The sequence below is a fragment of the Microcaecilia unicolor genome, chromosome 9 (assembly GCF_901765095.1).
Source record: "Microcaecilia unicolor chromosome 9, aMicUni1.1, whole genome shotgun sequence".
NCBI classification, from domain to species: domain Eukaryota; kingdom Metazoa; phylum Chordata; class Amphibia; order Gymnophiona; family Siphonopidae; genus Microcaecilia; species Microcaecilia unicolor.
Genome location: NC_044039.1, coordinates 207168299 through 207181814, shown reverse-complemented (window position 1 = coordinate 207181814; position 13516 = coordinate 207168299). Strand labels below are relative to the sequence as shown.

Sequence of the window (13516 nt, the reverse complement as noted above, 5' to 3'; positions counted from 1 at the left end):
TTTCTCTCATAAAAATAGAGGGATCTTACATTTCAGGAAAGGTTTTTTTTTTTGTGAAACTAGTATTTTCAAGTTTAGTACATGGGAGACCAATATATGTAAGCAATATTTATTATACAGTAGATATGATATTGGAGGATACCAAGTTTAAAATATATTGTTGTACACTGAATAGTACTAAACAGCAGTATTGCAAAGCTTGGCCACCCTTACTTTTTTCATCTTTTTTTTAAGCATAAGTTGTAGTGTGTGTGTATGCGCATGTGCATATATGGGAACCTGTTATTTATTTATTTTTTGTTACATTTGTACCCCGCGCTTTCCCACTCATGGCAGGCTCAATGCGGCTTACATGGGGCAATGGAAGGTTAAGTGACTTGCCCAGAGTCACAAGGAGCTGCCTGTGCCTGAAGTGGGAATCAAACTCAGTTCCCCAGGACCAAAGTCCACCACCCTAACCACTAGGCCACTCCTCCACTCTTCTACTGATGTTAACCTGTGAATTCCCTTTTTTTAATTAGAAAATTTCAGTACTATTGGTACCACAGCAGTAGTGAATAGGCTGTGTCGGCATTAGCGCACGGCAGCCGCTAGTGTGGCTTAGTAAACGAGGGGGGGATTGCCTTACAGGATAGTGAATCCTGTCGGGCATAGTTCAACCAGTGGTACTCCTCTGTTTTCATCCAGCCAAATCTCGGTTATTTCCAAGGTGTCTAAGTGGTATTCACTGATGACATCATGGATCATAGGAAATTTTGCCATTTACTAGGCCCAAGTTTCCAAGTACTAGTCTGTTAGTTGTGGTTGTAGTTTTAGGGGTTACTTGATGGTAGTAGGCAGGTATTCATGTGGGTATAGCTAGAAAAGAGTTTTGCCTGTTGAATTTGTGTCCTCTAGGTGGATTGGGGAGTGTGTCTTGTTTCTTCTTTCCCAGATTACTGGGATGTACAATGATCTTTGGTTTACTAGGCCAAAGCACATTCCTGTTTAAAGTAGGTAAGATTACAGAGCTCTCTAGCTGTTCAGTAAAACAAAAAGCCAGTTTGTCTTTGGCAGCAATTAACAGTGGTGGGTTAATTACGCAGACAGTGCTTGATGAGGGTCGTCCCGTTGAAGTCTTTGCTTCCTGGGAAAGTTGAGCTTCTCTGATAGACATGTAGTCAGTCATGAGAACTGCTTATTCTATTTATAATTTGTACTTTTAAATCTTGAAACAAGGTAAAATAGTTTTTTAAAGTCCAGTATCTAAGAGACACTCCTGTTTGCTAGAGACATAGATCAAATGACTGTATTTCACTACTGTGAAATTATTTGGAAGTTTAATGCAGAGAAAGATTCAGCAGGATATCAGACATTTAGAGATGATATGTTAACAATATGAACTTCAACTCATGGAATTGCAGTTATGGTTTCATCATTTTACTGTTTCTGATCCTGTTGTTGTTTGATGATCCAATTAATGCAGATCACTGGAGGCTTTTATTTTTTTTTATTGTTGTAGATCTAGCGCTAGGAAAGAGAACGGTTGCTTGCTTCTAAAGTGCAGGGAGACAAAAAGTTGCTTTTATCCAGACAAAACAATGAAATTAACTAAGTGAAGGAAAGAAAACTCAAAATAAACTCAGAACTGGCATCCCAACATAGACTGAGCACAAGTATGTAAAAATTTGAGTAGTCAGTAAACAAATAGTGTAGCCTGAATTGTAGGAGCCCAATGTGAACAATGCAAGTTGCATGCATTTAAAAAGTAAGCAGTTGGTTCAAAGGAAAAATGTTACCTGTCAACCATAGCATGCTGTAATATTTACCCAGGAAAAACTCAAGTCTTTTTTTTTCCTGGGATTAATCTTATAGATAGATTTCAGAGAAAAATAAACTGTTGTAAAAACGAAAACCCACAAGGAATGTGTGAAAAGAAAGAAGAAAAGAAGACATATGCTTGTCCTTACTGTCTTGCAACTCTGCGCTCTATGCAGTTTCCAGCTTTTACTGGCACTTTGGTGCTACTTTATTCAAAGTGCTGCGTTATTTGATGTTGGTTTTGCACAAAACCTGAATTATCAACTTTGATTGAAAACATTGCTTGACTCCTGAGGCAGGCACTGGTGGTGCCGTAATGCAGGCCCGCATTGAGTCATTGTTATAAATGAATAACGTGTGTTGGAATTACATTGGTATACCCCCTTCTCTTTGTGCTTCTGTATTACATATGATATGCATACAAACACATGAAAGGCTGCATAAATCACATGTTCTTCAGAAAATAGTCTTAACTCTCTGCTCTTTAGAAAAAAATGGACATTTTTTGTGATATTTTTTTGCAGGTATGTTCATTTTAATCCTGCAAAACCGCTTCCATTTATTTGTGCAAGAAGATACTTTTAAATGTAGTTGAATTTCATCACCTTGAGTATATAATTGATTTTGCTACTATTTTTTGTTTCTCTAGGGTAGTGGCTGTAGCTGACACTTGATAGAAAAAATGACATCTATTATCAAGCTAACTACAGTCTCGGGTGTGCAGGAGGAGTCTGCTCTCTGCTACCTGCTACAAGTAGATGAATTTCGATTTCTGCTTGACTGTGGTTGGGATGAGAACTTTTCTATGGATATCATAGATTCCCTTAGAAAGTAAGTAACTTGCAGTTTTTATTAAAAGCTGAAGTTTTGCGTCAGAGTCGATTGAGCACCTTTCCATATTCAAAAGTTTGGATAAAATATGGTACAAAATTAAGAGGCCCTTTTATCAAACAAAGAGTGGCAAAAAGTGACCTTAGTACGTCCTTATGCAGGTCATTCCCACATGCTAAGGCCATTTTTACTGCTGGGGTGAAATGACTGATTTTCCTATTTTTCTATTAATGGCCACGCGCTAATTTTCTCATTAGCACATGAGCCCTTACCACCACCTATTGGCCACTGTTGGAAGCAGGATAGATGGACCATTGGTCTGAACCAGTATGGCTATTCTTAGATCACTGAGGAGACTTGCAATGATCTTCTCTGTAATATGTCCAATTCTGAATCCTGATTGTCGAAGGTGGAGAACATGAGTTTCCTCAACAGATTGTAACAGTTGGTTAAAAACTGTCTTCTCAGCCAATTTGGATATGAGTGGGAGATTAGAGATAGTTTCCAAAATTTTCAACAAATCAATGAATCCAGATTCTGGTTCTTCAAAATTAGCCACATGTGGGCATGTTTTCCAGTAAGATGACAAATTCCGGTGTTGAGACTATTGTTAATCATGGACATTATTAAAGACAGAAGCCCATAATGGGGGAGTTTCAGCAAGGGGAAGGTATCAGGTCATTGGGACAGGTTGTTAAATGGACAGAGTAAGCTAACTTTGTCAATTGAGTAAGGGAAAGAGGATTAAAAGCTGGTACAGATGAAGCAAATGTTGGACAGCATGGACACTAAGTTAGTAGTTAAGAAAGGGAAAGAGGAAGCAGTGAGGACCGAGCGGATCAGTACAGTTTTCTGGTGAAAGTAATTGGCAAAATCAGCAGCAGAGATAAGAACAGTGGAAACTTCTGTGGTTTGTTTTGATGTTAAATGTGTAACTGCTGAAAATAGCTTTTTTTGCTTGTTGGAAGCATTATGAATGGAAGTGGTGTAATAGTTCTGTAGTTCCTATTTCCTGGTTAAGAGCGGTATGATAGTGTTCTGCCTTATAATGTGAAAGGGAAGTGTTGCTCTGGGTTTTTCGCCAATGACACTTGGCGTGTCGTGCATGACGGCAGAGAAAGCAGAGCTCTTCGTGGAATCAAGGTTGATGAACTGTGCATTGCCTAGGCTGAGTCCTTTCTGGGGTGTGACGATTGAGATATGCTTGAAATGCATCATTTCATGTGGAAATCTGGTCATCCAGGAAAAGAGAAACAAACTGGGAGTGAAAATTACTGAAAATATGAGTGATTAACAAAGGAGCATGTAAGTGAATGTGTCTGGATGTAACCAGAGCAGTTATTGTAGCAGGTAGGGGATGAGCGAGATAAAGAGTAAAAGAAATGAGTGAATGGTCTGACCATGGAATAGGGGTGGCAGATATCTGTGAGAGATGTACAGAAGAGCAAGTGTGTTGAGTCAAAATTAGGTCAAGAGTATGACCTGCACTGCTTGTAGGGAAGAAAACCATGTCGAACATGATCCAGGTCTGAGAGAAGGGAAAGAAATTGATTGTCTTGGGGATGTGGTTTGTCGAGGTGGAAGTTTAAAGTCACCCAAAATAATCAGATTACTGTATTGAATGAATGACAACGGGAGATAAAGATTGAGCAAGAGAGTCCCAAAGGGAGGTGTTATATGCTGTGGGAAATAGACCAGGAGAATGTGGATTGGTTCAGGAAGTTGAAGCCAAAGAAGAAGGCGTTCGGAATAGGAGAGAGTATGTGTGGACAGCCCAGTGAGTTGGAGGGAGTCGGCAGCCAAAAGGGCCAGGCCCCCGCCTTGGCGAGACTGCCAACATGTAGAAAGAACTAAGTAGTAGGGACTCAGGGAGACATTGAAGGACAGGTTTGTCTCCCAGTCTCAGTGAGACAGAGGAGTTATACATTTGACAAATAAAGGAGATTATGCACAGCAGAAGTTTTAGTATGAATAGAGCGGCAGTTGAGAAGGGCCATAGAAAGCAGCAGGGGCAGAAATAGGAAGCTGCACATTTGATGGAGTAATGGCTGTTGAGTGATATGTGCTGCAGTGAATGGAAGTTAAAATGAGGAGCAGATAGCGAGGACAGGGCTGTGGAAAAAAGGCTCGAGTTGGCAGTGGCCCCTGTGGGTTGGGATGGGATGTGAGGAGAGTGGAATGGAGGCATAGTAGCTGCTAACAGAAAAATAACGAGGGTTGCAAATGCATTGAAAGGCAAGTTGTAACGATGGACTTGCTGCAAGTGTCCCCAAAGCCGCCTCCGGTGTGGGAGGAGGCAGGTGGAGCCAGGCAAATAGCGATGTTAGTAACTTCACCCTCTAAAAGATAAAACAGATCAGCTGTAGCTTACAAAACAGTACTGAAGCAGTCAAACGGAGATAGTATAAGCAGCATGAACACTACAGATGAATGAATTTCAAGGGGCTACCAGGAGCCGCTTCCATAGATGTCTTGAGTGGGAGGACGCAGGCGAATAGTGATGTTAGAAAGCATAAAAAGATGGTAATCGCGATTTTTTTTTTTTCTTTTTTTAGTTACTCGTTCTCACAATGGTCTTGTTTTTGAGGATATTTAACTATTTCTGCATTGATTTGGGAACCTAAACGTACCAAACTTGTTGAGAAGTCCTTGTTAAAATGACTCCCAGTTGTCAGTCTCTGCTTGTAGTTCCTGTGGCCGGAAAGTAATATTCTTTTGTGGGTTCAGCAGAGGGCTACAGACTGCAAGCTGTGACAATCTCTAGTGGGCCTCATTGGTTCACATTCACTCAACCACACTTTGTTTTTCGGCTTTGGCTGAAATCAAGCCAATAAGTTTTGGCTGCAGTTTCAGTTGGCCTTTACTTAGTTCATCATGTAAATGAAAGGGACAGGTTTATTTTTTAAAAAAATATTTTTGTATTGGGGATTGGGCTATTATAGTGCTGCTTTTACTAAAGTTCATGTACAATTAGCATGCGCTACATACTAAAAAGCCCATTTAATTGCTATGGGCTTCTTAGCATTTAGCGCTGCTTAGTAAAAAGGAGCCCTTAGTGTGATATATTACTGAGATCTAAGGGCCCTTTTACTAAAGGGGCTTAGGCGCCTACATGCATTCAACGAGCACCAAATTGGAACTACTGCCTGGCTACCACGTGTCCTGGGCAGTAATTCCATTTTTGATGCGCACTCAAAACACGCACTAGAAAATATTTTCTACCGCATGGTGCTTACCTGGCAGTAATTGGCAGTTTACGCACGCTGGCCGCTTACCGCCCGGTTAGCGCGTGAGACCTTACCAATAAGTCAATGAGTGGCGGTAAGGTCTCAGGCCAAAAATGGACATTCGCTGGTTTTAATTTTGCTGCACATCCATTTTCAACCACAAAAAAAGGCCTTTTTTCCAGGCATGCTGAAAAATTGACCTGTGTGCGTTCAAAACATGCGCCTACACCAGCACAGGCCACTTTTAGGCGCGCCTTAGTAAAAGGGCCCCTAAATTAGTTACCAGATATTAAAGAAATGTTTGATTATGTGGTATGTAAGTCATCACTTGATATTTTTTAAAAATATGTAATGTGTGTGTTACTTCCATTTGCAAATATTGGATGTAATGTAGCATCAGATGTGTCTAGATGATCAAATTTAGTAGTTGTATGTTTCATGTGGAACACTTATTTCTGTTTCAGGTACGCTCACCAGGTTGATGCAGTGCTGCTCTCCCACCCTGATCCCTTGCACCTTGGGGCTCTTCCATATGCCATCGGAAAGCTGGGTTTAAATTGTGCTATTTATGCAACCATTCCTGTTTATAAAATGGGACAGATGTTTATGTATGATCTTTATCAGGTATAGTTCACTCAATGATGACATAGGGCAGCCATCCAAAAATAATTCATATGCCTTTCGAAAACATTTCACATTTTTTTTAATTTCCTTTTTCTTTAGTCTCGTCATAACACTGAAGATTTCAGTCTGTTTACCCTGGATGATGTTGATTCAGCTTTTGATAAAATTCAGCAGCTAAAGTTCTCTCAGATTGTGAATTTAAAAGGTAGGAATATTATTCGAAGCAATTCATGCATTAGGGTATTATCTGCTTTACGGAGTTGGCCAAAGTCCAGGTTTTGGTGATAATGACCTACAGAAAGGAGAGGGGGAAAGTCTCCTCCAACTTCTAGGTCTTAGAACACTGGTTTATTTCTGCAAAAACGCATGGCCGGACTGTCAGCTACTAGTGACATATATTGCTTATGCTTAATCAGGTGAAGAGTTAATGAAAGTTTCTCTGCATTCCCGGTAGTTATTGGGGATGGGGAGGAGGGGGGACAGCGGGGATTATGATAAGGCAAGCACAAAGAATGTATGAGCAGCGTATTCGGGAGATATCAATGTTATATTTGATATTCATGTGGCAAAATATCCGTCTGAGTGTTGGCTATGGAGATCTGGTTGCAAGGGGGGGGGGGGGGGGGGGAATGATAAAACCATTGATGATAAAAGATATGGACGAGTATGCCCAAATGCGTTGTATTTTTCCAAGGTCACGTTATTGGTTCTGTTAAGAATGTTGAATCATCAATAAAAATTGTTTAAACTTAAAAGGTAGGAATGTTTGTTAGATTTGCTATACCACTTGACTTTAAACACGATCACAGCGTTGTACAATCTCTCTATATAAAAGGCAACACCAACGTTCTATGAAGCCTCCAGCCGGAAGTGTGAAGGGGGCGAGATATCCGGTTTCCCTATGAGTGTCTGCCCCGCCCTCTCTGTAACACAGTCAGTGAAGGAAAACAGCAGAGCACGAAATCAAATCGCTGGCTCTGTAACAGTGAAGGACTCAGAGGGGGGAGGGGAGAGAGGCCAGAGGGCAGGGACACACACACTCCCACATGCACACAGAAGAAAACATTGCTAGCCCCCGTTTCATTTGCATCAGAAACGGGGCTTTTTTACAAGTTATTTTATATTGTGGAACTAAAATCCAGCATACCCTGGTACCTTTTATCACTTGCTAAGCTACAAAATCCGTCGTTTTCATACCAGTTTTATTTATAAACTGTTCGGGATAGATACCCTTTTTATTAATTAATTTATTTTTACAACATTTTGTCCGAGACAGAGACTTTTGGTGAAATCTGAATTGTTGACTTTCATGAAACTGAGCAGAAACGGAAGAGAATCAAACTGATACTTTTACTAAATTTTCACCTTGTAGCATATGAATGCTGAATTATGAACAGATGATTTGTTTGACATAGGGTGGAGCATGGGAGAGAGTGTTGGAATTCAATAATGTCTTTAGAGGGAATTTAATATCTTTCAGAAGGATGTTTTCTTCATACCTGACTACTTGAAACAATTTATAGATCAGAAAAAGCTGTCATGAAACAGATTGGAGCCAAGCAGTATTGATTTCAGGGTTAAGATTTGATAGTATACAGTGGATAACCTGTTAAGTCTGTCTTTAAAGTTTACTTTGATTCTCATCTCCTGAGTGTATTACGGTCTTTGTCCCCTATTTGGTGGTCTAACACAAGATGTATTAAATTTTATTATTTCTTTATTATAAACATATTCTTGTAAATTCTTTAATCTGATTTTCCTATTCAAGTGTGAATGCTTGTAAATTTGATTAAAAATGATAAAGATTAAAAAAAAATCTTTCAGAAGGATGTACTTGTTCTATCAGGTATTTGTACTGCAAGGAACCCAGGTTGATATTTTTGCCTTCTGGCTTGATAGTAGTATTTGTAGATAGACAGCATTAAGTCAGTGTGTTATCCGTGATGCCCTTACTACACAGAATGGTTCTTTACTGTGTGTTAACTGTATGGGAAGGTATGCAGTTAACAGAGAGGCTTTGCAGTTGTCATTTGGTACCTGCAAAAGTTTAGCACATATTTGTAAATGGTTCCTTAGTTTCTGGGATTGAAGAATGGTTGAAGTAGGTTTTTAAAATAGTTTTCTGAAAACATGTTTATGAGATAGTCTGCAATAAAAAAGACAATGAGTGAAAAGGATTTATGAGTTCCATATTGGATTTGAATTTGGATTTTTAGACTGAGCAATAAAAGTTTTCCTAGTTCTAAGTTCAAGGCAAGTTAGTTGAGGTGCTTGAGTTGATGTCCTTCCCGAATGGGCTCACAGTCTTTAGTAGTATGTGAGGCGGTGGAGAGTGAAGTAGTTTGCCTTAGCTCACAAAGAGTGTGTGCGCTGGAGAAGCTGGAATTAGAACCTTGACTTTATGAATAGTAAAGTGAAACCAAGAATCTTGAAGCCAATGTGAAGAGGTAGGTTTTTAACAGATATTGAGAATAAATGATGACGTTCTATCAACAAACAGGATTTTATCAGGTGCCAAGTGGATGACATTGCATTGTGCTGGGGTGGGACATCCCTCCTAGAACTTGGAACTAGTGTCAAGTTCTGAGCATGTGCAGCCCCTCTGCAGTCTCCTCAGGTTTTTCTCCTCTGCTAAATGGAAATAGAAATGAAGCTCTCCCATGTAAGTGTTTATTTTTGTTTGTCTTCCAGCACTCTATCATATTTTAATTTTTAAAGAGGATTTTTTTTTTCTTATTTTTCAACTTTTCTGTGGAGCATGGTGCAGACCAAGAGGCTGCTCCAGGGGAAGGCCGTAGGCCAGGATTCCTGTTGGAACATAGACTGGGGGGGGGGGGGGGGCAGCAATCAACAGTATGCGGTCCGATTTCCCTCGCCTTCTCTGGGGTTTTCTTTTGGGGATTACTAGGGATGTGTAGTCTCACTGAACATGACGTCCACCCTTTAGAGACATATATTCTGTATTATGGTGAATGCGCCGGGTCTGGCGGACACACAGGAGAACAAGCTTCCTGTGGGGTAATACATTAATTTAGTCGCCAGATCATAAGGTATGCCAACCAGAGGTGGACAAGTGGACTCTGAGGCATATTTTCAAAGCACTTTGGGAGGCTAAGTTCCATAGGTTTCAATGGAACTTTGGGAGGCTAAGTGCTTTGAAAATGAGCCCCTCTGTCTCCTGGGGAATATGTCTCGAAGTCATAGATTTAGTCGAATATGCGGATGCTATGGCTACAACCACATTATCATTGGTTATTTAGAGGGAGGGAGGGTGGGAGGGAAGGGGAGGGGTATGAAGGAGGAAGAAATTGGGGGGGGGGGGGGGGGAGTCGATGATACGTTTTATGGTTGTATTGATCTAGTATATCTATGCATATATTATGTTACTCCAGTTTATGAGGAAATATTGTTGTATCTTTTGAAGTATCATCAATAAAAATGTTGAAACAAAAAAATGAGTCAAAAACTTGATCCGATGTATTTGAACTCCTAAAATTTATAGAAGCTCCAAAGGCAGTCCTTAGACATGGCTTTTTGCATGAGCAACAGCTTTGTATGTGGCAAACTCCAGTTAATAGTATGTCTCTAAGACTTTAGATTTGAAATAAATTAAAACCAACACCAGAATTCAACAAAGTGCAGCTTTCTTATACGGGTAGACGTGAATCGCTTGTTTACTCTTTCCAAAAATACAAAGTAGTAAATTTAAAACAAATCGGACAAAATATTTCTTCACTCTGTGTAATTAAACTCTGGAATTCGTTGCCAGAGAATTTGGTAAAAGCAGTTAGCTTTTAGGGTTTTAAAAAAGTTTGGATAATTTCCTAAAGAAAAGTCTATAAGCCATTATTAAGATGGGTTTGGGGAAAATCCACTGCTCATTTCTAGGATAAGCAGCGTAAAATGTATTGTACTGTTTTGGGATCTTGCCAGGTACTTGTAACCTGGATTGGCCACTGTTGGAAATAGGGTGCTGGGCTTGATGGACCTTCGGTCTGTCCCAGTATGGCAACACTTATGTTTTTATGATGTCTACTCATTCCATTCCACCCATTTTATAGACCTCTATCATATCTCCCGTTAGTCATCCTTTCTCTAAGCGGAAAAGCCCTAGCTTAGTCATTCTATTCCCTTTATCCTTGTGGTTGCCCTTCTCTGTACTCTCTAATTGAGTTGTCTTTTTTGAGATGCGGTAACCAGCATTGCACATGATATTCGAGGTTCAGTTGCACCATGGAGTGATACTAAGGCATTATAATATTTTCTGGTGTATTCTTCATTCCTTTTACTAATGATTCCTAACATTCTATTTGCTTGCTTGGTTGCTGCTGCATGCTGAGCAGATGATTTCAACCTATCATCAGTAATGATACCTAGAACATTCCCTGGGTGTTGATTTCTAAAGTGGTATCATGTAACTATAGTTTGGTTTGCTCTTCTCTATGTGCATCACTTTGCACTTGCTCACATTAAATTTCATATGTCAAGTGCATTCGTATACACGAAACAAAGGTACTTTGTTTCAAACCATACATTTTTGAGAGACTGTTGGCTTTCCCCCAGGTTCTAGTTTAAAAGAAGTTTTATATCCTTTTTAAATGTTGATTCCAGCAGCCTGGTTCCACCCTGGTTAAGGTAGAGCCTCTCTTTCCAGAATAGGACCCTCCTCCTTCCCCAGAATGTTGCCCATTTCCTAACAAATCTGAATCTCTCCACCTTGCACCGTTGTCTCTTCCATGCATAGCTCTGCCTGGATTTTGGGTCCTGCACATCAAACGACAATATGTGGTATGTCTGAGAAAGCTACTCTGGAGGTTATAGATTTCAACTTTCTAACTAAAAGCCTAAATCTGGCTTCCAGAACCTTCCTCCCACACTTTCCGATGCCATTGGTACCCATATGTACCAAGCCAGACGGCTTTTCCCCAGCACTGTCTAAAATCTTTCTTAGTGACGTTCACCGCCTTCATACCAGGCAGACAAGTGACCAAGCAATTTTCATGTCTGCCAACCAGCTAGATACCTATATGCCTAATGATTGAATCATCTAATACAGCAGCTGTCCTAATCTTTCTCTCTTGGAAACAAGCCTTTGCAGATTCATCCTGGGTGCAAGAGGCTATTGCGTTACTTGATAGTGACCTTTCTCCTTCATGGCAATATAGAGGTTGCCAGTTGGAGGTGGAACTTCTCTATTATGTCTTTGAAGGTGTCCTCTATGACACCTCTGCCTGCCTCAGCTCCTCCAAGTCTGCTACTCTCACCTCCAGGGATTGGACTTCTTCCCCAAGTGCTAAGAGCACTTCACACTGAGTGCCCATGTAGACCTCTCAGCTGGGAGATAATCATACATGTAACAGTGCAAAAAACTGGATAGCCCCCATGTCACTGCTGCCTGCATCTTCATATTGGTGGATTGCTAATTAAGGTTACTAATGAAATAAGGGTATGTAAACTAAAATAAGGTCCCTAATGTTTACTAAATGTATATCTTGCTATTGTGGGTTTTCCTCAAGGACCTAGAAACGCTGCATCGCTAAGAACTAATTACTTGCTGATGAAGGTAACCTTATTAAACCACCTAGCCTTCTAATTGGCTTAAAAAGCCTATAAATCAAAGATTAAGCTTGGAGTAGATGGGAGAGTTGGAGTTGGTGGATGGGAATCAAACATATAAACGGCGAGTGACCGACTCACTCGCAAATGCGCAGTAGAGACTTCCCTCTCTGTCCCGCCCCCGCGTCAATACGTGATGACGAGGGTGGGACAGAGAGGGAAATTGCGCCGCCGAGGTTGATATCGCTCCCCCCCAGCCCGAGGTCACCGCTACCGTTACCCCCCCCCCCCCCCCCGGCTCGGGCCCTCTCTCCGCTACTAAACTTACACATCCATTCGCCGGAACGCAGCAAGCACATCAGCTGAGCTGCCGTCGGCCTTCCTTCCCTGCCTGTGTCCCGCCCTCGCTGACGTTACGTCACAGGAGGGCGGGACACAGGCAGAGAAGGAAGGGCCGACGACGGCAGCTCAGCTGATGTGCTTGCTGCGTTCCGGCGAATGGATGTGTAAGTTTAGTAGCGGAGAGAGGGCCCGGGCCGGGTGGAGGGATGGTGGCGACTCCGGGGGTGGGGGGGGGAAGGTAGAGGTGGCGAACTCGCGGGGAGGGGGAAGGAAAACCCCAATACCAGCCCGTTTTTACGGGCTCAACGGCTAGTAACATAAGAATATAAGAATAGCCGTACTGGGTCAGACCAGTGGTCCAACTAGCCCTGCATCCTGTTTTCCAGCAGTGGCCAATCCAGGCCACAAGTATCTAGCAGAAGCTCAAAGAGTTGCAACGTTCCGTGTTACCAACCTAAACTGAGACGTTTTTTTTGTTTTTTTACTGCTATGCTGTGCTCTAACTTCTTTTGTAAACAAAGTCTAAACAGACTGGTGTCTCTCTAACCAATAGTCAGACATTATCAAGTCTGAGCCACTGCAACTGCCATAGCTCTTTTGAAACCGGTTTTCACCGGACAGCATGTGTAAAGTGGCTACTTGGTCCTCACTTCATACTTTCATAACATGTTACTGCTTGGACCAGTCCTCCATCAAAAACAGTACATCTAGTCAAACAGTATTGACCAGCCTTTCTTTAGGATTTGTGCAACTCTCACTTCATCATGTGATCAGGCTGATCCTCAGTAATGGACAAGGGGGCCTGAGCTTGGGAGTTACCCACTTGTGTGCCTGATTGCATCCTGTTGACAGAAAAAGCAAAGTGGATTACCTGTACCAGGTGTTTTTCCATAGACAGCAAGAGTAGTCAAGCACGTAACCTGTTTCACCTTCCTAAGAATTTCATTACTCTATGGAGCTGAGAGGACCACCACTTACGTTCAGAATTTCACACTAGTTCTGGGCTCTCTGCAATAATACCATTCACTGTTGTGCTTGATTTTAATCCTTCTGTCTACAGAAAACATCTATTACAGATAAGAAACTTTGCTACCTTGAATATTTGGGAAATATTAATCCCATGCAAGGGAGCTACA

General features: G+C 41.3%; 1 protein-coding gene across 3 annotated transcripts in view; it reads left to right on the top strand.

Moving 5' to 3' along the window:
* The window catches only part of CPSF2 (cleavage and polyadenylation specific factor 2), a 45522-nt gene that overhangs the window by 2435 nt on the left and 29571 nt on the right, over window positions 1-13516 (top strand). For all 3 annotated transcript variants that reach the window (XM_030213997.1, XM_030213998.1, XM_030213996.1), the window contains exons 2-4: window positions 2450-2631; window positions 6323-6482; window positions 6582-6687. In XM_030213997.1, coding sequence (XP_030069857.1) covers window positions 2483-2631; window positions 6323-6482; window positions 6582-6687 — 415 coding nt within the window. In that variant the 5' untranslated portion in view covers window positions 2450-2482. The remainder of the gene's footprint in view (window positions 1-2449; window positions 2632-6322; window positions 6483-6581; window positions 6688-13516) is intronic.